The sequence below is a fragment of the Acipenser ruthenus genome, chromosome 15 (assembly GCF_902713425.1).
Source record: "Acipenser ruthenus chromosome 15, fAciRut3.2 maternal haplotype, whole genome shotgun sequence".
Classification (NCBI taxonomy): Eukaryota; Metazoa; Chordata; class Actinopteri; order Acipenseriformes; family Acipenseridae; genus Acipenser; species Acipenser ruthenus.
In genome coordinates this window covers 24,164,267-24,191,475 of record NC_081203.1, presented here as the reverse complement: position 1 = coordinate 24,191,475, position 27,209 = coordinate 24,164,267, and the positions used below count along the sequence as shown (strand labels likewise).

General features: G+C 35.8%; 2 protein-coding genes and 1 long non-coding RNA gene across 6 annotated transcripts; all 3 read left to right on the top strand.

Moving 5' to 3' along the window:
* The first annotated feature begins 925 nt into the window (after positions 1-925).
* Positions 926-3,887, top strand: LOC131697641 (cation channel sperm-associated auxiliary subunit beta-like). Its single transcript, XM_058988068.1, has 5 exons — positions 926-1,120; positions 1,285-1,395; positions 3,019-3,129; positions 3,352-3,493; positions 3,868-3,887. Exons 1-5 carry the CDS (start codon positions 926-928, stop codon positions 3,885-3,887), a joined length of 579 nt encoding a protein of 192 aa, XP_058844051.1.
* Positions 3,888-4,274: 387 nt separating this feature from the next.
* LOC131697487 (uncharacterized) lies at positions 4,275-6,135 on the top strand. Its single transcript, XR_009307313.1, has 3 exons — positions 4,275-4,368; positions 5,338-5,408; positions 5,797-6,135. It is a non-coding gene; the product is annotated as an uncharacterized LOC131697487 (long non-coding RNA).
* Positions 6,136-9,747: 3,612 nt separating this feature from the next.
* On the top strand, positions 9,748-25,812 carry LOC117421942 (serine/threonine-protein phosphatase 4 regulatory subunit 3A). 4 transcript variants are annotated; one of them, XM_034036462.3, is made up of 16 exons: positions 9,748-10,650; positions 12,511-12,566; positions 12,780-12,878; positions 13,231-13,848; positions 15,230-15,307; positions 15,454-15,570; positions 15,926-16,042; positions 16,222-16,353; positions 17,232-17,334; positions 18,164-18,322; positions 18,668-18,837; positions 19,921-20,063; positions 20,394-20,584; positions 21,017-21,252; positions 21,769-21,906; positions 24,720-25,812. In XM_034036462.3, exons 1-16 carry the CDS (start codon positions 10,509-10,511, stop codon positions 24,837-24,839), a joined length of 2,619 nt encoding a protein of 872 aa, XP_033892353.3. In that variant the 5' UTR covers positions 9,748-10,508; the 3' UTR covers positions 24,840-25,812. The 4 variants fall into 4 exon arrangements, with proteins under 4 accessions (XP_033892353.3, XP_033892352.3, XP_033892355.3 ...); XM_034036461.3 differs by having other exon boundaries at positions 17,232-17,355; XM_034036464.3 differs by lacking the exon at positions 21,769-21,906.
* The last annotated feature ends 1,397 nt before the right edge of the window (positions 25,813-27,209 follow it).

Genomic DNA, 27,209 nt, shown 5'->3' with positions numbered 1-27,209 from the left:
AAGACTTCCAGTCAGAATGTTTGTCTTTGAATTTGTTTTTTTTTTTGGTATTTTTGAATATGCTGTCTTATCCTTCTTTCATCAAATAAATAAAATAATAATTTGAACACTCACCAACTAAAAACATGTTAAAGGAAACGACACTGTAACTCTATAGTATAAAGTAATGGTGATGTGACATCTTCAGTAAAAGTAATGCCTTAATCTTGGTTTCAGTTCAGGTGGAAGGGGTGTGATAACAGAAGTGTACACTCACATATCTAATCATTTCTTGGCTGTTGCTGTGGTAGATATACTGGAGATGTTTAATGGCGAACCTTTAATCACAGACCCAAATCAGAGTTACTCACTTACTGTTCGTGACATATCAAACAGTAGTGTTGATCTACAGTTGTATAACACTGGTGAGTACGGAATTATATATATATATATATATATATATATATATATACATATACATTTTTTTGTATAGTTTTGTTAGTAAGACCCAAAAAACTATATCTACTGTATATTTCAACAAGCAATCACTTACTGTAATTTCTATGTATCCATATACAAGTCTGCCCCAAAGCATAGCACTTTTAATGATTAAAAAAACAAAAAAAAACAGGTTTGTATCTTTTAGAGTGGCGCTATAAAGATCTGCCATTGTTTGGATCATTAAAATTGATATAGTGATATAACGTTATTGGCCTGGAATGTGACACGCTTGTTTGGTCCTGCTGTTTCACACGCGTGTGAGGAAGTTGAATTGCTAATATGCCCTGATCCTACTATAAAAGGAGACCATATTTTGATGCAGGAGTGTTCTGTAATACCAATACACAGTTGCCATTCCTGGCCCTTCCTGACTGCAGTGGTATTCAGATTTCTTTGACTTGCCTGGTGTTCTTTAAAAGGTGTTGTTTTATTCTATTGACAGGGCATGACTACAATATCTGTATATGTGCCGGAGGCCTCTCTGCTCTGTTCCTTGTCCAGCTTCACATTAAGGCCGCGGAACTCCTGTCCGACCAGCATGCGTATCACGTACATTCCAGATAGGTTCATTAGCTCCGATGAATGGCTGTATGGCAATCCAGTTGACTCCATGGGCAACAAACTCCTGATGGACCTGCCGGTAAAAAAAAAGAAGCAAAAACTGTGTTGTTAGAGTTTAGCTTTACGTTGATTTAAACAGCATGTGAACGATCGATGAATACGTTAATCACATACACATTACACTGCGTCCCTTTGACCAGTTCCATTTAAAGATGTGTACTAGTGTGTGCTGTTATTTCCTAGGTGAACTACAGACCCCCATCCCAGCTCGGAATAGCCATCCCAGTTTCTGATAACATTTACAATGCTGACCCAAGCAAGCCACGGCCTAGACAATATTACCAGATCTCTAAGGTGAGTAAGGGCAGCACAGTGTGACTTCAGTACCTGAGGTAAAAACATTGTACCAGGAGTCCCAGGAGAGCCATACTGTGTACACTGGCTACCAATCAATGCTGTGATATTAAGGTTAATATATTGGATTTTATACACCAATTTTTGCTAACTTAACGAGTAGCATGTCTATTTTTATAATTTCAATTTATATGAATCTCCCGCTATTACATTCAAAAGAAAAAGAAGGCCTCTGAAACCCTTTGGGGGACCCCTTTCAGAAGAGAGGTGTGACAGAAGTAAACAATGCAAGTGGAAATGCTGTAAAAGGAAGCAAGTTTCTGTAGAAAAATACTTTTTTTTTTTTTTTTTTTTTTTTACAACCAGCAGCGCTACACAAGCTTAAAAAAAGATGCTTTTTCACCTCCACTTTTTGAAAATCTAGGAAAAAATACAGCTGTCTAGAATATTGCACTGTCAGAGTTCATGCAACATAACAACATGTTATTACAGCCATGTTTCAGAGCATAATAATTTATATATATATATATATATATATATATATATATATATACACATTTTTTGTCAGTTTTGAATATTGCAGTAGGCACTTATGTAGATTTCTATACCCATTCCCTATAAACAAAACGTAAAATCCCTGTAAGTGAAAGAGAAACATATTGAGTGTGTAAAACATACTTTCCAGGATCACAGCACTATGTTAAATATTAATTAGTCATTTAGCAGACGCTTTTATCCAAAGCAACTTGCAGACTAGGGGGTGAACTATGCATAGCAACTGCTGCTGCAGAGTCACTTACAATAGGACCTCGGTTTTTACGTCTCGTCCGAAGGACGGAGCACAAGGAGGTTAAGTGACTTGCTCAGGGTCACACACAGTGAGTCTGAGTGGGGATAGAACAAATCTTCTGGTATCAAGCCCTTTTCTTTAACCCCTGGACCACCAAGCCTCAGATAAGCTCCTGTTGTCTACGGACTAACTTATATTGTGTTAATATGATAATTGGACCACTTGCGAAATCCTGGATACTAACATTAAACAGCTGAAAGGAAGCAGAATGACAAGTTCCTATTGTTTACCTGGATATATCCACCAGCAAGATGTTTCAATGAAAAGTTCAAAGGCTCCAAATAAATACTGTGGTGGGTGATGTGTTACAGTAGTGTGTGTGCTAATCCAAACACCAAAAACAAAGTGTTCTATAACACTTGTACAACTTCTATACATTGAGGAAAAAATGTTTCATGAAAATCGAATGTACAAAAGAAAAAAGAGCCTGTATATTTACTATTGTAAAAATAGGTTAGCACCTATGTCTGATATGATTTTGACAATCATTAAACATGTAGGCATAATTCTAAAGATTTTGCACTCAAACATGAAACTTTTAACATAGCTAATATGGTGACACACACACACTTGTGTGTGCCTCGCTTGACTGATTGAATACAAAAGTAAACCTGTGCATGTCGTTCTGTATTACCTGATTTTGTTAATCTCGACTGGGAAGACAGTGGTTTAATAGAGTACAGTAAATTAGTCTTTTACTACAGGCTGTGAGGGTATTGTAGGTCGTTTGTTTAAAGACTTTGTATATTTTGTATTTTCATTCTTATTTGTAGAATACTGGAACATACAAGCAATGTGCTGGAAAATCGTCTCAAGCAGAATGTGGCTGTACAGAGGAGATGAGGCTTTCACTGTTAGCTGCACATTCGGATTGCAGGAAAAGGGTATGTCAATCAGCCTGTCAGAATGGTCATACAGTATTTCAGCCTTTAGATTTCTTCAGCAGCAGAGGCTACAACAAGGGAATTGTATTTCTTCTTTGTGCAATTAATCTAAGGTTAGTGGCTGAACTTGTAATCACCTGAAAGGATTCCCATATACCCAGATTTCAGAATTGTTTTTTTACAGTCCTCTTTTTTTGAGTGTGTCTTTGTGTTTATGTTCAGGTTTTAAGGTTTTTGTATCCCGTCAACAATTTTAACATCACCTTGTTTCTAACAAGACCTGGGCATGACAACCAGCTCCTGAAGGCTCCTCAGTTTGTCACTGTAACTGAAGTTAACAACAGAACTAACTGGCGAATCACAGGTACCTGCTGCTTTGTAATACCACCCTTTCATGCTTTAATTTCATTTAAAATAGCAATCCTTATCTGTGAAATTATTATTATTATTTATTTCTTAGCAGACGCCCTTATCCAGGGCGACTTACAATTTGTTACAAGATATCACATTATACATTATTTCACATTATACAGATACCACATTATTTTTACATACAATTACCCATTTATACAGTTGGGTTTTTACTGGAGCAATCTAGGTAAAGTACCTTGCTCAAGGGTACAACAGCAGTGTCCCCCACTGGGGATTGAACCCACAACCCTCCGGTCAAGAGTCCAGAGCCCTAACCACTACTCCACACTGCTGCCATCTAAAGCTCCTTGTGATTAAATTATCCAGGACTAAACAGCAAGGTGTAATTTGTTTGGCACCATTTTGTTTGTGAAAAAAAAATGAAATAATTAGGAATTAGGAATTTCACACCTGGTATATATCATCCTATATTTCTGTTTCCTGAATTGACAGTGCATGTTTTGGATCCTAGTGCATACTTAAGTGGTAAATTAGGACACAAGGGGTGTGCATTTCCAAATTCGCTTGTACAGTATTTCCCACCCTGGCTTGTAACAAATACACTTCATTTTAGACTAGCTGTTTAAAGCAAGCTCTTATCCCTGAAGAGCCCATTCACATACACTTTCATACAAAGCTTTTAGTTTTCTAGCACATGTTACAATATGTTTTCCACTAACATACATTTATTTTGTAGTACAGTAAATCTTTGTTTTATTTAATGCTTTTAGGTACCAATGCTGTTCCAAGCCTGCTTAAAATGAGGGAGTATCTGGGGACCAGTCTGAACAGCACCCTGTAGCACCCTGACTGCAGATCAGCTTTTATGTAAGTAACTTTCAGTGACTGAAGGGTTAATGAAAGAAGAAGTGTTACTTTGAAGTCCTTGCAGTATACTGATGTAGTTGCTCTTTGTTCTGTCTTTACATCCGTTCGTATCAAAAAGTGTGCATATCACTTTAAGAGATATCTAGAGAACCAGTTATTCAATTGTAGTGAAACTTGTTATGGGCATTGATTGGGATTATTTAAACCAAGGTCATGATGACAATATCACATTTCCATCAACAAGAAATCATTCTGTAAAACAAAATCTCATCTGTTCCAATATCAGACAGCAGTATACAATGCAATCAGCAACCAGACGTTACACAAAGGTCAAAGATCGCATATATAAGATTGCAAATCCTAACTGAGGCTGACAGAGTCCCATTTGAAATCGGTTTGATCTTGATCTGCTGCCAATAGAAACAAACAGGATTGGTTTAATAAAACGAGGATTCAGGATACTTTCTGAGTCCTTAGCTATATATATATATATATATATATATAATATATATATATATATATATATAATATATTAAAATATGCTTCATACTAACACATTTATGCTTTTTCTTTTCTTTGAAGCAGATACACAGTATTTTGTACTTATGTTATACAAGGTCTCAATGAAAAGGGCTTTAGAACCTAGGCAGACATCAGGAGCCAGTAGGGCTGCTTCAATGCATCTCTCATTTTCCTAAAGGGAGTTGCATTGTTCTTTCACAATGTTGCACTAAAAGAGCCACCGTATATACAAGTACAGACTGCCTTCCTATAGTGACCACTTTAAGTCATCCCATGTTAAATTCCCTGTATAAAGACCACGTGTGCAGTTGTTAGAAGTCCTCATGTACAACTAACATGTTTTTGTTTCAACCAAGAACCAAATTTGCATTGTTTTCCAGTGAACATGAAAGGCAGCATTCACAGAGAGAAATGGTCAGTAGCTAACTGCTTCCTCTTTCCATGCAGGGCTCGGAGCTTTTCCATTTCAGAATATCTGTCATTCTGGGCATCTCTGTGACTTGGTGGAAAAAGTTCAGGTATACCTAAAAAAAAAAAAAACATTTCTTTGACTAAAGAAATGAGGAATTGTTTCTCCAAATGAACGTGACAGTTAGACTTTTTATACATCAGCCTCTTATCAAGAAATCACTTTTTATTCTGTAGTTTTGTTAATGTTCTACCACTGGAAGCCACACTGGATATATGTTAACACTGATCTGACTTAAGAATCCCATTAATTATTGTCTCCCTAAAAAACATAGATAAATGCAATAGAAATACTGTGACAAAGGGTCAGCAATAAAGCAAGCTCATGACTTTTAGATTGGTGGGATTAGGATCTGCCTGCACAAATAGACAGTGTTATGTTTCTAATTTTGTGTCCAACACCTGTGTATCTGTGCAATCTGTATTTCTGTCTTGCAGATTTATATTGATGGTCCTCCTCTGGCATTTCCAGCGCAGTACCTGATCATAAGAACATAAGAACATAAGAAAGTTTACAAACGAGAGGAGGCCATTCAGCCCATCTTGCTCGTTTTGGTTGTTAATAGCTTATTGATCCCAGAATCTCATCAAGCAGCTTCTTGAAGGATCCCAGGGTGTCAGCTTCAACAACATTGCTGGGGAGTTGGTTCCAGACCCTCACAATTCTCTGTGTAAAAAAGTGCCTCCTATTTTCTGTTCTGAATGCCCCTTTATCGAATCTCCATTTATGACCCCTGGTCCTTTTTTCTTTTTTCAAGTCAAAGAAGTCCCCCGGGTTGACATTGTCTATACCTTTTAGGATTTTGAATGTTTGAATCAGATCGCCGCGTAGTCTTCTTTGTTCAAGACTGAATAGATTCAATTCTTTTAGCCTGTCTGCATACGACATGCCTTTTAAACCCGGGATAATTCTGGTCGCTCTTCTTTGCACTCTTTCTAGAGCAGCAATATCCTTTTTGTAACTAGGTGACCAGAAATGAACACAATATTCTAGGTGAGGTCTTACTAATGCATTGTAGAGTTTTAACATTACTTCCCTTGATTTAAATTCAACACTTCTCACAATATATCCAAGCATCTTGTTAGCATTTTTTATAGCTTCCCAATACCAATAACTGCAATTGTTCTGGGAGGAATCCTTCTGGTTGTTTTTCTCTTGAAACTGTATGAAGTTAAAATGCCTTCAAAGAATAGCTTCACAAGCCTATTCAGGAAACGCAATACAGTGACTCCACTGAGTTGATTGCTTGATGCTTGGGAGAGCGGGCATCTTTTAGAATGCCTTCACTTTGTTTTAAATAGGTTTGTTTGCCATCCTTCACGGTACAGTTTCCTCATTCATTTCCAAATGCTTACAATGATCTGCAGTTTTTTTGCGTGCCGTACTTTACCATACCATTTTGAGCTTGACCATTGTTGTTCATTGCATGTTTTCACTATGCTTAATTACCACAGTTTCTTGTTCTTTAAAACATTTTTATGGGCTGGCTTGACTTGTTATGTATTGTTTTAAGTTTCTGCATTTGTATTTAGAACGTTTGTACTTGTTTGTTCCGTAAAATAAGACCTAAACAAAAAATATTTTCTTTATGATTGTTTTATTTTTTATTATGAAAATGAGACCTCTTCCTTAAAAGTACATACCAGGGACAGTGGCAATGGAGGAACCCACTCTTGAAGTTAGTATATTTTTATAAACATGTGAGCAACTATATTAGTGATCAATACAGCATGCTACATTCAGACAACATTTAGAGTAAATTGCTTCAAATGTCATTTTACTTTTTTTTTTTTTGTTTTACATTTCTTAAACTGTATGATGTTCACAATTGTTCTAGGTCTTGTTGCTCCAATATTGAGTTGTATTTTCTTCTATTGTATAGATGGGGCTTGCAGAGTTGAAAGGTCAGTTTGTCACATGATTTGAATGGAATGAGCAAGTCAGTTCAGTTAGGATTCTTACTGCAAACATCTTTAAAAAAGGGAAAGAATCAATCAAAATACTGTTTTAATTTTCTACTCCAAATATGTATGGAATATTTTAGCACAGTTTGTTTCAGTGTTTGCATCAGATTGAGTGTCGTCACAAATGTTTGTGTTGGTAGAATCCCAAGACTGTAAACACTGCTCCACCTGTCAGCCTTTGGAACCACCTTTGGAACTTTCCATTATAAGATGGCTTTATTCATGACTGAGAGCAAAACAGCGGTACAAAAGAAGCAACTGTTTATAAGGAAAATGCCCAAATAGTTAGCTGTGTGTATTAACTGCCTTGTGTAAGAGACAAACAAGGAAAATTTTGCATAAGGGAGATAATCCACTCTTTTGTAGAATGGAGTATGTCATCATCAGAACTGGATTCATTCATCACCTACTTTCTTTATCACACACTGTCAAAAACTTGGGCAAAGGTAGGTGGCGCTATTGCGGCTTTACCAAAAGAACGTTCAACTTTGGTTTGCAATAAGCAATTGGAAACCCCTATTTAGTTATTTCTATTTTAGAAATAGAAACTTAATAAATTCAATGACAAAGGGTTTGACTAGAAGTCTGTTTCAATGTCTTCATTTAATTATTATTATTATTATTATTATTATTATTATTATTATTATTATTAACAGCGAAACTTACCATTCCATCAGGGTGAGCAACTAGCAAACCTATATCACTAAGGGTTCTGTCTCATACCTCACACATTTTACCCTTCGGGGCTTGTTGGTTATCAGCCGTCCTCATTCATGTAATAATACTCCTTGAACGTTCATGTACTCTATTTTTATGTAACCCCTAGCACAGTAAACATCGACAGAATGTGCAGAACATGGACATTCTGTCGACCCTCTAAGTGTAAGCACTGTGTTTTTAACCTTAATCGACAACAGTCATTGCAACTGAACTGCCCTCCTCATTGTTAGAAATAATGGTTTACTTATTTCCCCCATTGTGCAAGAACAAACTGTTTACATATCGCAATGTGCTGCCATGACAACAGAACAAAAAAGAATGTGCTGCTATGAAAGAGCTGGTTTCATAATCAAAAATGCTGCACTTATTATGTTTTTCTTTTTCAGCTGGTTAATTTCAGAACTCCTGAAACAGCCAGACACTTTAGTATACACATGATCATTTTGATTCTTATTACTCCTCAATACATCAGTGTATCCTTGATCATTTAAATATATATATATATATTTTTTCAGTAAGACTTATGATCTAAATTATTTGAAAGCCCTATCAGTTAAATTCCAATCCAGACTACTTGAAGTTTGCAAATTCAATATTTTAATTCTGTATTCAACTCGGCAAGTAATCAAAATGTTAGAACTACGTGCAGTACAATGTGAAATGCCAGGTGTACTACTATTTAAAACGGATCCCTTGCCATGAAAAATGTGAAAATACTCAATTTATTTTTATTGAATATAGTGCCAGGAACATTTTGAGGTTTGCATTTTATTTTTAACAAAAGCTTTACTATAGATGAAGGTTTCATTGATAGCAATCTGCAGGCAATCTTTTTAAACCCAAAGCTAACATTGTACAATCAACAAATTCAGATTTAACATCTGATTTGAGAGTAAATAGTTTTAAATGATATGTTAATGTTCCGATGCTTGAATGTTAAGTTTATTTCTTGTTTTCCAGTAATTGTGTCAGTTCCGATAAATTCAGTGTTGCTTTGGAAACCTAGTACCTAATTTTAAAAAATGATATATGTCTCAAATATGCAGCTTTTAAAGAAATAACTGCTGTTGCTAATATGTATTTTCATTTTAAAACATGGTGTCTGGTACTACACTAGGCTATCTGTTACGCTTGAAGATCCTATGTGACTGGCTGAAGGCATGTCAGTCAATAGGAGAAGCAGCCGGTTGCTTAATAACAGGAAAGAAGGCCCTGAATGGGTGGGACAATTTTACTCTCCAGGTGAAATGATGAAGAAAGTGCAAGACTGTCTAAAACAAAGGCATGCAAACAGATTTCTTAACCAAGTGTAGCACCAGAAATTATGTTTTAAAGTGAAAATATGTGTCGGGTAATTATATATATATATATATATATATTTCTAATATTACACATTTGAGCTCTGAATAGTGCATGTCATGAACAATGCATGGACTTGTTCTTCAATGCCTCTTGCTATTTAATTGTAGCTGTGGTTGGGCTACCGTTGACCCTTAGCAGAGAACCACTGCCGTGCATTGCCTCACATAACTTTGTGGTGCCCGAAGGAAATATTGGACTTTAAATAGATCTTGAGTAGGCCAAACAAAACAATTAGGTCCCAGAAGTTCTAAAAGTATAGGATTGAACTAGCGAAAGGTTGTAATATTTCAACCCTACCAAAAAAAAATACTGTACTGTATCTTTAAAAAGTGGCGGGCTGCCCCTGCAGCTGATGAGCTGGAAACCCCGTGTTGGCACTCTGAGGGGGACCCAAGATGGCGGAGTTTTGACTGAGGGAACTGCAATTATAAGATAAAACATTAAGAACAAGCGAGAATTTGTAGATATTTAAGAGGTTTTACATGGAAAAGAGTTGAACGGTTATTCCGGTCGGGTTTATGTGATTTTGAAATGTGTGGAAACTGATAAGGAGAGGCTTGTCTCTCTCTGCGGCCCGGGTATAGAACATGGCGGAACGCTCGGTAAACATATAAATAATAAAGATAAATACAAATACAATTGACGTACTGTTTTGTAGGCACGTCAGTAGGCACGTCAGTTCCCTCAAATAATCCAAGAGTTGTATTTTGCTGTAGAATTATACAGGTATCTGAAAATGAGAAACGCACACAGATAAGGAAATTCGAAAACAAATACACCAGCCGTGGTCTGAAGCTTGATTTTTTTTCACAATTTTATCATACGGGTGGTCTCATTGTTGTCTGATTTTTTGACTTTTTTATTTTATTTTATACTCTATAAAATTGGATATATGTTCTAAGGGTTACGTAACTTCAGTTAAAATGGCGTTAGCTCCCTGAATTTGTAAATAAAACAGGCCTCCTCCTGGTCGGGGTGAGAGTTTTTTATTAGCTAGCAGTCGGTTAGCCCAGAGTCCCGGGTTTAGTTCACAGAGTGGGGTCGACGCTGGGTGTTGGCGCCATTGCCTCTGTTCAGGTGTAAACAGCCGGTGGACAGGCAGGATGACAGACACTCGGCGGCGGGTGAAGGTGTACACCCTGAACGAGGATCGGCAATGGGACGATCGGGGTACCGGGCACGTTTCCTCTGGTTATGTGGAAAGACTAAAAGGCATGTCCTTGCTGGTACGGGCCGAGAGTGATGGTAAGTAGATTTGACTCTCCGTGCTGTTTGCAATTAAATATTAAAACATTTTCAGAAATACAGTACTTTGGCATTACTCGCATATGATCCCTGTGACTTTGTAAACAGTGTGACATGGGTGCATATACTTGTGCTTTCTAATTAGGACTTGTGTTATATTTCCTTGAAAGATTTGCAAGTTCGATCAAGATAGAGGATAAACAGTGATATGTTATTGAGTGTAAAAGTCCCTTTTTAATGTGCAAGATGTCTCCAAAAGTCGTTTAGTGCAGACTTGTCCCTGTGACATGCAAATCTGTACACAGGAAAACGGAATAGTGAAAGTTATGTGTTCTAAGTAGTATGTTCTTTCAAGGTAAGTTTAAGTCAGCAGTCCTATCCACTCACAGCAGGTTACAGGAGTATGCACAATAACAAAAAAAAAAATCTAGGCCTATACTTAAGTTAATATCCCTAAACAGTATTTGTAACAATTCACCACAGTTGGCATCATACTTAAGGTATTACATGTACAGTATGTAAATGTGTCCTATAAATCATAACATAGCTATATATATATATATATATATATATATATATATATATATATTATAGTGACTTCCCCAGCTACTACAACGGGACTGCACCTTTCTAGATTGTCAGTTAACTTTCACTGTTCTACTGTAGCATTATATAGCTTAGAAGTTTTCTAATCAAGGGTTTTTCTACCTGCTTTACTTACAACAACCTACCTTGGAATACATTTCTGACTAATCTGTAAAATGTGTCAGTTCTGTTTGCCCTATTTAACCTTTAACTACCGCACAGTTTCTATTTATGGATATTGTTTTGTTTGTTTTTTCTTTTTTTTTTTTACTGGGAATCAAATTTCAAGTTGGCAGTCAACAAACATTACACTTTCAAAGGCCAACTATGAAGTACATGCACAGAAATAACACATCTGCTTGAAACATTAATCAATGCCCCATTTTTGTACTGTGATGAATTAATTCATATGTTGACATCTGACTGACAACATTTTGAAAAATATGTTGCAGGGATGTGCTTTGCCTGGGCTGACATGCAATTGCTTTCACTGTACACAGAATGTAAGATGTGCTCACTTTGCTTTCAGAGAGATGACTAACACTTGCTTTAACGTTTCTTTAAATGTTTGTAATTTGGGCACAATAAAGGATTTATGTGCATGAGTAAAGTGTGTTGATGGATAAATAGTTTTTTTTTTTTTTTTTTCTTTGGTACATTTGTTAAAGGTGTCTCAAAAATCTGTTTAGTGCAGAAAAGCATGTCCAACCTTGCAAATCTGTAAACAGGAAATTGGTGAGGCAGGGGCAGCAGCGAAGGTTACTTGCTGAACTAGTCCTTCCTAAACTGGAATTAAATCGCTTGTATAGGACATCTGGTTACAACAGCATGTAGGTAAAATACAGCCTACTTAAACAATTTCCTAACACGTATGGGGAAACTGTAGATGACTACCGCATAACGAAACACTTAATTTTAAATTCAGAATCGTATGTTTTTTTCAAAACAATCATGTTGAATAGGTACTGGTAAATAGGGATTTTTTGCTTTTGTGACACATTAAGAATATATGAAGACAAGCACCTGAATTGGTCTTAGTGAATCAAATCCATCAACCTCCTGTCTGTATGCTTATGTATTTTAGGTATTTCCTCCTTTTTATTACACTTGACTAAAACAGAATAAGAGGATTTATTTGAGAGAAAAAAAGAATACTTGTGCAGGGGGACAACCGAGGGTAACATTGATATAAGACGGTTTACTGTTGGGTAGATCAACAAATTATAAGTTAATATATTGTTAATAAATTAGACCTAACTAAACTTTGTTTTTTAGGCTCTCTTTTGCTGGAGTCGAAAATCAGCCCAAATACTGCGTACCAGAAACAGCAGGTAAGTTATAGTAATTATTGAATATACTGTAAAATGCTTTTATCCACATGATATGGGATCATCCTGACCCATATTGCACACTTTTGCATAAATTAGACTTATGTTACCAGAGAACACTTGCCCCCTTTGTCTCTTTTGCCACAACCACATGGTGTGCAACTGTCTAGTGCCTCTTTAAATTCATATTAACAACTATTTATTATCTCATTGCAGGATACATTAATAGTTTGGTCTGAAGCAGAAAACTATGACTTGGCACTTAGTTTTCAGGAGAAAGCAGGTTGTGATGAGATATGGGAAAAAATATGTCAGGTAAGTTTGAGTTGTAAAAAAAGTTAAATAAATAATCCATGTTCAATTAGTAATGGCCTTTTCTCAAGTTAGTATCCCAATTTCACTACACACAGTAATTCATCAGAGAACCATTCCATCCCTTACCATCATGTTGCGCAGTACAGCAAAGAAAGCATTTTGTTATATCATACAAGGCTGTGAGAGAAAGTGTAGTTTTAAAATAATAAAAAAAGAATTACTTTAATACAATTGCACATTGTGAACTAAAAAATGTTTTGAAGGTGGCTGGTAGCAGCCAAAAACTGCTATAGTATGGAAATATAGCTATTTTATGTTTTCTCTTTTAAAATGCTTTCTTTTTGATTAACAGGTTCAGGGCAAAGATCCATCGGTGGACATCACCCAGGATCTAGTGGATGAGTCCGAGGAGGAGCGTTTTGATGACATGTCCTCTCCTGGACTCGAGTTGCCACCTTGTGAACTGAATCGGCTGGAAGAAGTGGCTGAACTGGTGGCCTCCTCCTTGCCTTCCCCGCTGAGACGTGAGAAGCTAGCATTGGCTCTGGAAAATGAGGGCTACATAAAGAAACTCTTTGAACTATTTCATGTATGTGAGGACTTGGAAAACTTGGAAGGACTACACCACTTGTATGAAATCATAAAGGGAATTTTTCTCTTGAACCGAACTGCACTTTTTGAGGTCATGTTTTCAGAGGATTGTATAATGGATGTAATAGGGTGTCTAGAACACGACCCTTCTTTACCTCAGCCGCGGAAACACAGGGAGTTCCTGACAAAGACGGCCAAGTTTAAAGAGGTAATCCCAATCTCTGACCCTGAACTGAAACAGAAAATTCACCAGACGTACCGAGTACAGTACATTCAGGATATGGTCCTTCCCACCCCTTCGGTCTTTGAAGAAAATATGCTGTCAACTCTTCATTCATTCATCTTTTTTAATAAAGTGGAAATTGTCGGAATGCTGCAGGTAAGTTTTACCCACCCCCCCAGTGAAAGTCTCTATTTTGTATAAAAAGGTTTACAAACAATTTATCCTTACCTGGTGTCAAACATATTTTGAGGTTTTGCAATTTTTAGTGGCTTAAATGAGTAGAAGATGCTGGTCACTGGTCCTGTTTCCTGGTTCTGCAAAGAAACTGATATGATGAAAATAATTTCAGTAAGTAGAAGAGGGCAAAGGGTTATTTCAGGTCAAAGTATTTACCTTTACACCCTGCTGGACCAGGATTTCACATTTTAGTTTTTAGGGGCACTACTATTGACTTTAATGCCTCTTAAAACATTTAGAAATGTAGAAATTGGTACAAAGGCCCTTGCACACCTATTGCATTTCACCTCCCAAGCAAAAAGGGACTTTTTTGATCTGCCACTCTGATATAGAGAAGAAATACATTAACAATATTGAGGTGGAATGTGTATGCAGACTAGTGTAAATGGTAACAATTCATGAGTTCTATTTACATAGTTAAATAAATTAGTGTTTATACCTTAAATGAACAGTACATTATTTTATCAAGAAGCCTATTTATAAAGATGTATTTATCACATGCTTAGTGAAATATTTGCCTAAATACCATTAAAAGATTATTAATTCATTATAGACAGTGAAGAGACATTTTTTGTAGCTGCATTTTTTAGGACCATTTAGTCAGTGTGGGATGATATTTGTAATCCATTGAGTTGGAAACATCAGTTGACCAATAATGGCTCAGAAGGAGATGGTTGATTTTGTTTGGACATTAATAAACAGTATTGTACTAATAGTTAAATAAATACAGTATATATTTTACCAGTGTCTTATTACTTGCTTTTGCAAGACAAAGTTCAGCACAGCACATATTCAAATGCCATGCAATGCTGGATATGCACATAATCACAAACTTATTTTTTTCTTGATTTACCCCCATTTGTCTACCTCACTTGACACCTTATTTTAAATGTAGTCTCCTGGACTTGTTGGCACCTTTCAGAAATGTTTCTCGGACAATACTTCTGTAACAAACTTTTTCCTCATTGCATTTTTCTATAAAATTCCATTAATCAATTCACTTCCACATTGTTTTAACCTCTGTATATATTAATGACACAGACATATCCACTTATAAACCATTCAATGTAAACGTATCTTAAATCTTGCAGTTATGAAATGGGACAACCTAAAATTGAAGAGCAGTGGGTTTAAACACTTGAAATTCTGTTTCTTAAGAGGTATTTCTTAGCATGGACATACTGCTTAGTACCACGGGCAGATCAGGATTGTAATCTGTAAAATGTGTTGGTGACTTGGGAGATGGCAAGAGAACAGTTGTACTGAAGAAGGTAAAACATTTTTATATTTTATATTCAAGGACGATGAGAAGTTCCTGACAGACCTTTTTGCACAACTAACTGACGAAGCAACAGATGATGATAGAAGGCACGAATTGGTAAGGTATTTAGCATCCAGTATAAAATGTTTTACAACTTCTATGCCTTTTACTTTGCAATATTGTATTAACTAGACTGCAAGACTGATGTAGAATAAATAGTCAGCTAATCTCACTTTAAGTAACACTTTTCTTTTTGTTTTTAGGTAAATTTTCTTAAGGAATTTTGTGCATTTTCTCAAACGTTACAACCTCAAAACAGAGACGCCTTCTTTAAAACTTTGTCAAATATGGGCATACTACCAGCATTAGAAGTCATCCTGGTAAGCAAAAACCAAAAAATAAAGCATACTGTTTTACTTATACTGTTTCCTGGTGCAAGCCAGTCACTTTTGTTTTATGTAAGAAGAAGCTCATGTTGTAAGTTGCTAATACTTTAATGATGAATCAACATTTTGACAGAATAGTGTAAGTTACAAATTTAATTTCAGGGTTGTATTTTATTCCTGTTTTTTGTGCAAATCACTCTATCAAATCAGATGAATAGAAAGTTGTAACTATTCAAATACATTTATGTATGTGAACTGCTGTTTTATTTGTGGTTTTGATTAGATTTAAAACAAAAAACATAGCCCCTTCAACTTTGTTTGATTTATTGTTAATGTTCACTTCTATTAGGGAATGGATGATGTTCATGTGCGTAGTGCTGCCACTGATATTTTCTCCTATTTGGTTGAATACAACCCATCCATGGTACGGGAATTCGTAATGCAGGAGGCTCAGCAGAATGATGATGTAAGTTGTGATTATATCTGTAGCCAACTTTATACTTTGAATGCTATTGTTGTATTAAAAGCATAATTTTTTACTAAACTGAATTTATTGAATGTTCTCCTGATGTGTATACTGAGCAGTGTTTTATAAATGTTAAATCATATTATGGAAGTGATGTTTTCTGGTTTTGTTTTCTTCAGGATATTCTCCTTATTAATCTGATCATTGAACACATGATCTGTGACACGGATCCAGAGCTTGGGGGTGCAGTGCAGCTCATGGGCCTGCTTCGTACTTTAGTTGATCCAGAAAACATGTTGGCCACAGCCAATGTAAGTGAGACAAATACACAGGGGTCGTACTGCTTAAATGTTTAATATCACAAATGGTAAAACTAGTGTAGCCTTATGTTAGTTAGTAATCTAGGAGGCTGTGTGGTCCAGTGGTTAAAGAAAAGGGCTTGTAACCAGGAGGTCCCCGATTTAAATCCCATCTCAGCCACTGACTCATTGTGTGACCCTAGGCAAGTCACTTAACCTCATTGTGCTCTGGCTTTCGGGTGAGATGTAATTGTAAGTGACTCTGCAGCTGATGCATAGTTCACACACCCTAGTCTCTTTAAGTCGCCTTGGATAAAGACTTCTGCTAAATAAACAAATAATAATAGTTTAGGTAATCAGTCTGGGGTACCTGTGGGTTTTTTGGGTTGTTTTTTTTTTAGGAACCTCAGTAAATAAAGATTTTATTTTTTATTGAACTAATCTAATACTCAAATGCATCCTATGATAATGTAAACCTACATTAAACAGTAACATTCGTATTTACGTAAACGGTAAGAATAATTACCCCTAATCTAAAACTGACCATAATGTTTTAATGTTCAATATTTTTAGCCCCAAAGATGCAAAAATATGGTTGTTTTTTTAAACTGAAGAATTCCACCTCGAGAGTACGTCCTTTCTGTGGGCAGAAAGGTAGAAAATAAATACCAATCAGACATGGTTCTGTAGTTCAAAAACACAAAATGGTCACACTTTTTTTCCAAAATGTGTATTAAAATTGCATTCAAATATTGTTTATTTTTAAATGCCGTTTAAATAAGGGCATTTACTTGTAATACCAATTTATATTCCTTTGCCTATATATTGCTATATACATTTATAAAATGTATGTGTATTTTACTTTTTTTTTTTTTTTTTTTTTTTTACAGAAAACAGAAAAGACAGAGTTTTTAAGTTTCTTTTATAAACACTGTATGCACGTTCTCACTGCCCCCTTGCTGGCAAACACAACAGAGGAGAAGCCCAGCAAAGGTGAGGCCACAACACATCATGGTCAGTACTTTCCTTTATTCTTAAAACAGACCTTGTAGATGTTTTAGTTGAGATGTAGACATTGACAGGAACACTGAAACACTGGCGGCAAGGGTTGTAGCCTTTTAATTCATTATTGTGGTGGTGTTTTTGTTTGTTTTTTGTTATTGCTTTTCTCTTGAGAGGTTATTTTCAGAATTGATAAATGTAGATAGATAGTTGCATGCCTTCCATTCACAGCAAAAAAAAAAGGTTTTCAAATGTGTAATCATCTTAGGAATTACTGTGTGGAAAAGTATAAGTCTTGTAAGTACCTGCTCCAGTTTAGTACTGAAGACCATACTATATTACTTTTATGTTATGTTTTATTAAATCAGCCATTTCAGCTGCTAATATCTCAAAACATTTGAGACGGGGACTTCTTCATATTTGCAGTGTTATCTAAACCCCTTGAGGAAAGTCTTACTTTACCCTTTAGATCGAGTTTGATCGAGGATATCGCACAGGAAAAATTATCCCATTTATGACAGTAATTTTAGAAAGCAGATGCCACCAGTTTGAGGTAGTGACTTCATATTAACAGGGTTATATAATGAAGTCACTAATGGTTCGTGGCCTTGGTATTGACTTCTGACTTAACATGGCTGTTACAGTTTATAGTTTTAACTGTTTCACTGAAGTTTTAACCTCTGGCCATATCAATTAAGCAGATCTTTCACATATCCCTTTCTAGTTTTAAATATTTTTAGCATTGAGTAGATTTCTAGATTGAATGTACAGCTTATTTGTACCATACTTGTATTTTTAAATTAGTTATTTTGTTTTCCAGATGACTTCCAGACATCCCAGCTCTTGGCCTTAATACTGGAATTGCTCACTTTCTGTGTGGAGCATCACACCTACCATATCAAGAACTACATTATTAACAAAGATATCCTCAGAAGGGTGCTTGTGCTTATGGCCTCAAAGCATGCCTTTTTGGCTCTGTGTAAGTTAGAAACAGTTTACAAATGTTTTACCTCTGTCTTACCTCAATTTTCTATAGCACTGTGTGAGTTATTCCAAGACCATGTTTGTGATAAAATGAAAAGGTTTAGTAACCTGTATCTAACCATACCCAGTTTTTAATTTAAGTATGTTTCAAAAGCCAATAATTAGATACCCCTAATTTAAAAAATGGTTTTCAGTTCCGTTTTAGGATCTCTTTCTAACTGTGAATAAACTGTGCTCAATGCAGCACTGCTGTCCTTTTAATTTAAATAATCTCTGAAAGTGAACTTTGCACCATTCAGTACTTGCTTTTGGTTGATAGTTGGTTTCCATTTTTCTGCAGGTGCACTTCGATTCATGAGAAAAATTATTGGGTTAAAAGATGAATTCTACAATCGCTACATAATGAGGAACTTTTTGTTTGAACCTGTTGTGAAAGCTTTTCTAAACAATGGATCTCGATACAACTTAATGAACTCTGCCATTATTGAAATGTTTGAATACATAAGAGTGGTAAGTTCTGGTTGATATAATTTCTACAGTGTTACTGATTTACAAACATTTTGTTTATTTTTGTTCTCTGAGGTGGCTGCACGGTGCGTCTGCAGTGTGAAAAAAAAAAAAAAAAAACGGTCGGCTGTCAGCACACGCTTCGGAGGACAGCGTGTGTTAGTCTTTGCCGCTCCCGAGTCGGGGTGGAAGCGGTGAGCTGAGCTTAAAAATAATTGGATATGCCAAATTGGGAGACAATAATAAAATAATTGGCGATTTACTCAATTAAAAAAAAATAATAATAAAATAAATACTTGTGTAGCACTAAAATTTGTAATTTTATTTTGAGTGTGCTTATTGTTGTAAATAGTGTGTGTTGTAGACTTTGTGGTTTGGACACAAACAGATAAATGGTCAATTTTAGATGTATTTGTATTCCTTTTAGCAAAGTAGTTTTTACTCATTTTAAAGCTTGTGTCTTGGAGATACTGTATATAACCTAACACTTGGTAATGGTAGCCTCTTAAGTATTTAATTTTACTTATTTACTTATTGTGTTTATTTGGCCAACTGTATAAAATCAAGGTGTGAAGGATGGGAGTGGCAGAAAGAAACTATTGTACATGCCCCTAAAGCTGTTTCTGGTGACTCTACAGACCTATTTAGAAGGTCTCTGGTGACAAATAAACTACATGAATCCCAAACACTCCTCTATTGCCATGTGATGTTATAAACCAAGGCTCAAAAGTCTGCTGGAAGTTTGAAGTGGTATTGTGGAGGTAATTATTTGTTTGAAGGATCAAATTATGAAACAAGCTTTTGCATTTACAATCGACAGTGATCTCCATTAATTTAAGAGTAAACCACATTTGGGATTATTTTGTACTGCTAGACAGAATAGAACATCAGCTGATGTGGTGAGGCACAGGTAGACAGGAGTACAACATAGCCTAAGTGTACTAAATGGAAATGTAACATAGCAGTACTTTTGATCCTCTTTCTTGGTCATTTACAAAATCATCTTGTTCAGAATCATTGCAATGTGTGTACTATCATCTGTTAAGTGTAAACAGGTTTGAATTCTTATTTCACATTGTGTTGCAGGAAGACGTGAAGTCCCTGACTGCTCATGTAATAGAAAATTACTGGAAAGCTCTTGAAGATGTAGATTATGTACAAACATTTAAAGGACTGAAACTGCGCTATGAGCAGCAAAGGGAAAGGCAAGACAACCCCAAGCTTGACAGGTGAGAGAAAATTGTAATTTTGTTGTAGCTTATTGATTTCAGTATGGCTTCACTGACCACTAATTTAGCTACAATTGGTATTTGGGATGATTAATTGGTAATCAAAAGTGCACATTTAATTGGACGTTTGTTTAATGTGTCATGCAGCAGTACCAAATTGAATATAACTGATTCACTCCTTTTTGGGCAAGAACTCAAACCTGTGCTCAAACAGAGGCTTTGGCTGAACTGTATTTTCACTCCCATAAAGTTCTTAATGCATATAGTTTCAAGCAGTTTTTTTAGCATGTCCTGTCTGCAGTACATTACTTATTGAATTATTTATTTAAGCATGCGTTCGATACTGAGGAACCACAGATACCGCCGAGATGCCCGCACGCTGGAAGATGAGGAGGAGATGTGGTTCAACACAGATGAAGATGACCTCGAAGATGGGGAGGCAGTCGTCCCTCCATCGGACAAAATGAAAAGTGACGAAGACCTCATGGATCCCATTAGCAAATTCATGGAAAGGAAAAAATGTAACAAAGAACGCCATGTACCTATATTTCTTGGACCCAGAACTAAATCCCATGTATTAGGTTTTCTTCTGTTACCCAGAAATAGAACAAGAATTGCCAGAAAGTAGAAATGGGAATTGAATTGGGGTCCAAATGAAACATTTTTATTAAACTGCAAAATATATAAGCTGTGTATTCAAATTTGTTGTGGCTTCCTTGTACCTAAACACTTCGTGTGTTGTAGTTCAAACTCACTTCACTATTCTTGATGCAATAAGACCATGTGACCTACAGCAGAAGTATCAATGTTCAGCAATTAATTTGTAGCATGGCATTTGCAATATGCATCATGTATTAACATAAAGACTCCTTACTAAATAACATTGGTTGCTACAATATATGATTTAAGTAAACTTGGACCACATTCAATGAGTGCAAATGTCTTGTTTTCAGTGAAAGAAACAGAGGAAAAGGAAGTTCTCCAGAAAGCTAATCTCACAGGTCGGCAAAGTCCGAACTTCAAACTTTCCTTCTCCAGTGGAACCAAGACGAATCTCACCAGCCAGTCATCAGCCAGTAATCGCCCAGGGTCTCCTGGGTCACCAGGGTCACCAGGATCTCCAGGATCACCAGGCTCTCCGGGGTCTGTAGCCAAAAGCACACCACAATCGGCAGCTATCACTACCAAGGTAATGCAGTTAATTATTTGTACTTGTTTCAGTCTTTCTGAAATTTGATTTTCAGATTGATGATCGATATTTTAAAATACACATTTAGAAACTGGGAGAATGATTTCTGCAGTAGACCAATGACGTGAGTTACCATTATAGTTAATCGGAACCCCTCCCTCTATTCATTCATTCTCTTAAGATGAAATAGCATCACCTATGCTTTAAATAACTTGAATACAAGAGTTTGTGCTAATTCCATTTTAAATTAAAATTGTGATTTACATTATATATTTATGTAATTGTTCTGATATGCTTTTAGAGCAGTGTTGGCATGGAAGCTGCTTTTAGTTGTTGGGTTGGTAACAGAACAGAGTGAAAAATGTGAAATATTGCAGTTTTATACGGTACGTGTAGCAGAGAAGGCATACATGCGTGTATAATCTAGTTTGTAGATCCTACCTTGATCTGTTAGTTACACAGTAATAGAACATCAAACAGCTGTGCTGTATATTTTTGTTTTATTGCCCATAAAAGGTGCTGTATCAGTGTGAAGAGCAGGTTGCAAAATCTACAGATAAAGAAAAAAATAGCATGAAAATGGAACATGATGTAAAAATTGATGTTCCGCTCGATAGGACTACTTCAGGCGTTATGTGTGAAGAAAGCAGGAAAGTAAGTTCAGCTATTAACCAACTTTTCTTTTCCCTCTGCATGCATGTACTTTTTTTAAACTTGTTTTTTCTTTGTTCAGAGAATTTATGTTCAGGAGTTTCCTGTAGGGAGGCACACTCTTGTTTTGAGATCTGATAGTTTTACTCCTTCATACATAAAACAGGATCTTTTAAATGAATCCTATTACTGTGCTACTGCCAGAGATTAAGACTGAATCTTTACCAAATGCAGAGGTAATTCCACTATTAAGGAGTTTTGGTTCTCGTGTGCAACACCACATACCAACACGCTTAAGAAAAAAAAAAAACGTTGCTATGGATGGATGGCTTGATTGGTAGCAAATGAAAGTTATACTTCCTTTTGTAAAATGTAGCTGTTGGATCTGCACAGGCTTATCAGGTCCGTACAAAAGTGTGTTTTTACTTGTGCACAGCCAGGTATGGATTTGGGTGGACAGTTCATAAAAACTATGTACAAAAAAAGTTGTTTAAATAACTAGATCGCAAATGTTTGTACATGGGGGGGGGGGGGGGGATTTTTTTAAAATCTATAATATGCACATAATTCTTGACATATCCCTCTTACACCAGGACCTGTCCGATGCTGTCAAAAGTTACTTACTCAAGTACAGTAATATTTTCCTAAATAAGACAATTTACCTTTTGAAAATGAAAATATATTTGACACTGTGTTCTGAGTGGCAATGTCATGATGAAATTGTAGTTTAGTAGACAAGAGAATCTCAACACTCTAGCACTGATTTTGTAAGCAAGCAAAAATTAGCCATGTTCAGTTTAAATTCTGCATAGAATCAAATTGAAAAAAAATTGTATCTGTGGTCGTGAAAATTATTGCAGATGGTTCTTTCATTTATGTTGTCCTCTGGTAAAGCACATTACTTTTTCAGTATGCATACCTTAATCCATCCATAAACAATGGCCTTTTTTGTGTGTTTTTTTCCTCGCCTAAATCAGATACGACAGTTTAGTGATTTGTGATAATGTGTGGGTTAAAAAAAAAAAAAAAAAAGTACTACCATTTTGGCTTTTGCAACAATTTCTTCTCATTTATTACATTCCACATAAGTCGCAATAAAAAATATATAATATATAAAAATCACTACACAACATTTCCAGCAAGTTGGGCACTGTTAAGCAAGGCATTTCAGAATTACGTTCTTGCCTTTTTTTCTGTCCCATGAGATTCTGACTTGCTGTAAAGCAGCACATTGCTTTTTTGTGATCACTATGCGTGCGCATGCATAATCTGGTTTGTTTACTTTTTGTTGTCTAAAACTTTTAAGTGGCTCGAGCTGCTGTGGTGGTTTTTAATTTTTAATTTTTAATTTTTTAATTTTTTTTTTAATATATTGTCACATCACACAGAGCTCTTTTTTATTTACCATTTTTGAAACTCATTTTACTTCTGGTAAATAAGTGTAGGGTATTTTTGTCATTTCTAGCGAGTACTAACATCCTGATTTTTGTATGTGAATACATGTAAAAAAATATTTGTTTGGATATTTATCCCAGCACCAATATAGACAGATGTTAAAAAAAGGAAACACTGCCTATAATGCTATATAGTATTAAATACAAGCAGAAATTATCCTAACATTTGTAAAAATAGTTTAACATAATACAGTAGTTATTTGCTTTATTACATTTATTTCTGGAAACTCCTTTTATTTGCAAGTGATGAATTTGACCAAATTCTGCTTTTAATTTATTTACTTAACTTTTTAATGACTTCTGATAGCACGGTACTGTAATATTGCACAAAATGGTTCATTTTGTCTTTGCTCACTAAAATGTGTTCTAATTGAGATGCTTGACAAGCACTAAAGAGGCTGCAGTTATTTAACCCTTTGCGGTCCATTTATTAATTGCGCGTCAGGCACGCCAGGACTAATTAATTTTCACACGCGCAGTTAATTTTAGACGCGCTGTTTAAAAGTATTTTTTTTCACAGTCAAACGGGTTTAAATGGCCCTGCATATCAACAAAGCACTCACTAGGCATCTCCAGCCCCGCCCCACCCTTTTGTTTGCTATAGCGTTCACCTATGTAAGAAATAAATAATCATCTCCGGATCACTCGTTTTATCACCAAACTCCTCAATAATGCGATCCAAGTCATTATTTTATTACTATAACATCTCAAAAAAGCTCTGCAAATGTCTGTGTTTTCTGTGCGCTGATTCAGTCAGCCAACTTGTTTACTTACGACTGCCCCCGTTATCTGATACCTGATACCATGTATGACTATTCATGAGATACGCCTTTTTTTTTTTTCCGACTTGTCTCGGCTCCTGTCGCTCCCACTCGGCAATTGAATGGTTTTCTCTGCTTTTTCCGGCAAAAAAACGACTAGACACCCGTTTATTGCGTTGCTATAATGATGTCGGACCCAGTCCGACAAAGGACATGTGAGGAATAATTGCAATGTCCGACCCAGTCCGACAATGGACCGCAAAGGGTTAAAGGGGTTTACAGTAGTATATGTTGCTTACTAAATGTGAAGCACTGATTTTAGAAGTGTTTTTTTTCATGCATTTTCTGAATGTTAGTTATTTTCGTTAATAATAATCCATACTACCAAAATGTGCAGTCAACACATTGGAACCTTGTGAATTAACATTCACAAGGTATTGACTGCAATTATTTAATTATTTAGGTAGTGTGAACAGGATGTAAGTTGGTTCATATTTAAATTGGATTGCTTTGTAATTCTGCTACAGAGAATACATATCTCAGTTTACTGCAGTTCGTTGTAATTGTCCGTGTTTCTAACACCTAGCACTTGTTTACACAGGGAGGTCTTGTGGGGCTTGTGGATTACCCTGATGATGATGAAGAAGAAGATGAGGAAGATGATGTGGATAACAAGGAGGAAAGTCCACCTCTGTCAAAAAAATCCAGACTGGCGTCCTAAGTGTGACCCACCTACCCTCTGTCCTGGGCTTCTTTACCCACTTTACAGTAAAGTTTTCACATGTAAGACACAAAAAATCCACACGTTTCTGTGGTGGTGTCTGGTGTAACACTGTACCTGACAGATCCAATAAACCCATGTGGAATTCTGCTGATCAAGTGCCATTTTGAGGAAACAATAGGAGAGAATCAATTTTATATTAAACAAAAATAACAAATTACTAGACAAACTGTGGGGGGAAGAAGAGACTGACGCCCATGAACTTACGGGTTCGGACCACACTTTGCCCCTTTCTCAGGGATGGACAAAACATCAAGCCCATACGGCATGGATATCCAGTTCTAGGACTCCTAGGCTGACTGATTTCTCCAGTCAGAAAATAATTGTTCTCTCGGACCAGATGCAGACCAGAAGAAACGGCTATTGCCCAGCAGTAATTCTTCCCAGTAATGCCAGCAGTTTCTTTGAAAAGAGAAGCCTGCCTTCAAACAATACATGTTCAGGGCATTTTAAGTCTCACTAGAACAGGTTTTTAAAACCTGTGTATAGGGGGTAAAGTTGAATAAATTCCCCTCTTTTATCCTTTCTCTTTTTTTTGCCCTTTAAAACTGCAGATTTTGGAAATTTGTCATCCCTTCTTGATTAAAGATTGAGTGGAATTCTAGATGTGATCATTTTGTCATATCTTTTTCATTTTCTTTTTTCTTTGAGTGTACACCTAGTTGTTGAATATATTTGGGACCATTAAAAAAAGAAATATTTGATGTAGTGTAATTTCACTGTTGTGCTGGTACCTGCATTGTTTGTTTTTGTTTTGTTTTTTCTTGCACTAAGATAAGGTGATTCAGGTGTAATGGGTTAATTGAAAACTGCATCCAGTAGCAATACTATTTTGTGACTGAATATTTTATATTGAACTTTACAAACTGTCAAATGCCGTCCATTACAATAAAACAGCACTGTAAAATTCCAACGTGATGCAATATTTTAACATGCAGTGGGGTCCACAGATTCAGTATTCTATTGTCAAAACTAAAAGGAATATAGAAGAGGACGTTTGCATCACGCAAGTATGCTGGAGGACTAAGCATATTAAATAGAAAAACAGTTGAAGGGTTTTTATTTTATTTATTTTACATTTATATTGTGCTTTTTATACAATGCACTGTACAGTACGTAGCAGAAAAAAAAGAACAAACCACAATACATTTGTATAGCATGTCGCACATACAACTTCCACAATCCGTGCATTTAAATAACAGTATACACATAATAATAATAATAATAATAATATTAATAATACAAATGCAGCAATTTACATTTTTAGCCTTGACTTAAACACTTACAGTCCCAGTTTCCCTGACAAACAAAGGCGGAGCATTCCATAATTTAAAAGCTCTACAAGAAAAAAGCCCTACCTTGTTGGTTTTGTTGACCCAAGGAATAACGAGCATCCCCACACTTATTGTTATCAAAATACCAATACTGAACAGTAATACCGGTATACTGCTCCAGCCTTTAACCAAACCTTGATATGTAACAAGTTGATAATGATACAGAACATACTGTTTAACTCTATTCATATGGTCTGTGATCACACAGTTAACATGATCACAACAATTTCCAAATATTTTGTTATTCCCTAAGTTGCACAAAACAAGGTAGTGGGAATACTTTAAAGATATAACCATTTCAATGCAGAGTGCCACACTGTCTGATTACTTAACCTAGTTCTGGAAATCAAGTTTTTTCATCAAATAGATTCCCAGCTTTTTACAGTTTGCTGAAAATGTGCCATATTGAAATGCATTTTCATGGACTGGCCCACATTTATTATACATTATGTATTTTTACTGAATTTATGGACCTAGTGTGAGGCAGTTCAAAACTGTATTTTGATATATACTCTGATTATTTTGAAAATGTAACTTAATTTTGTTTGTATGCAAAGTTTCTACCTACCATTTCAATAGATCATCTAGAGAAAAGTTATGTATGATGACCAATGGAAGTCAGATAACCACAAGCCAAGAAAATAGTTTTTAGTGGCACAAGCTTTTAAATTAAATAGTTCCATATTCAAGCCAATGGACAAAAAACTGATATATGCTCTGCTGGGCATGTTTGTACAGAAGCATCCCCAGGTAAGATTTATTTTTGGAAGAGCTACTGTAATATGGTTAAACCAGTCATACAATAAATATTGGATAGTATCACTATCAAGTAGACAGCAATTATATTAATTAAAAACGATTAATGCCATTGGGTCCAGTGTAACAAGGTACCACATTATTGAGCTGGTTATCCAAAATATTGCTATTAGACTAATGTTTTGACTGCACAACTAGCTAGTGAGAGCAGTGCAATGTT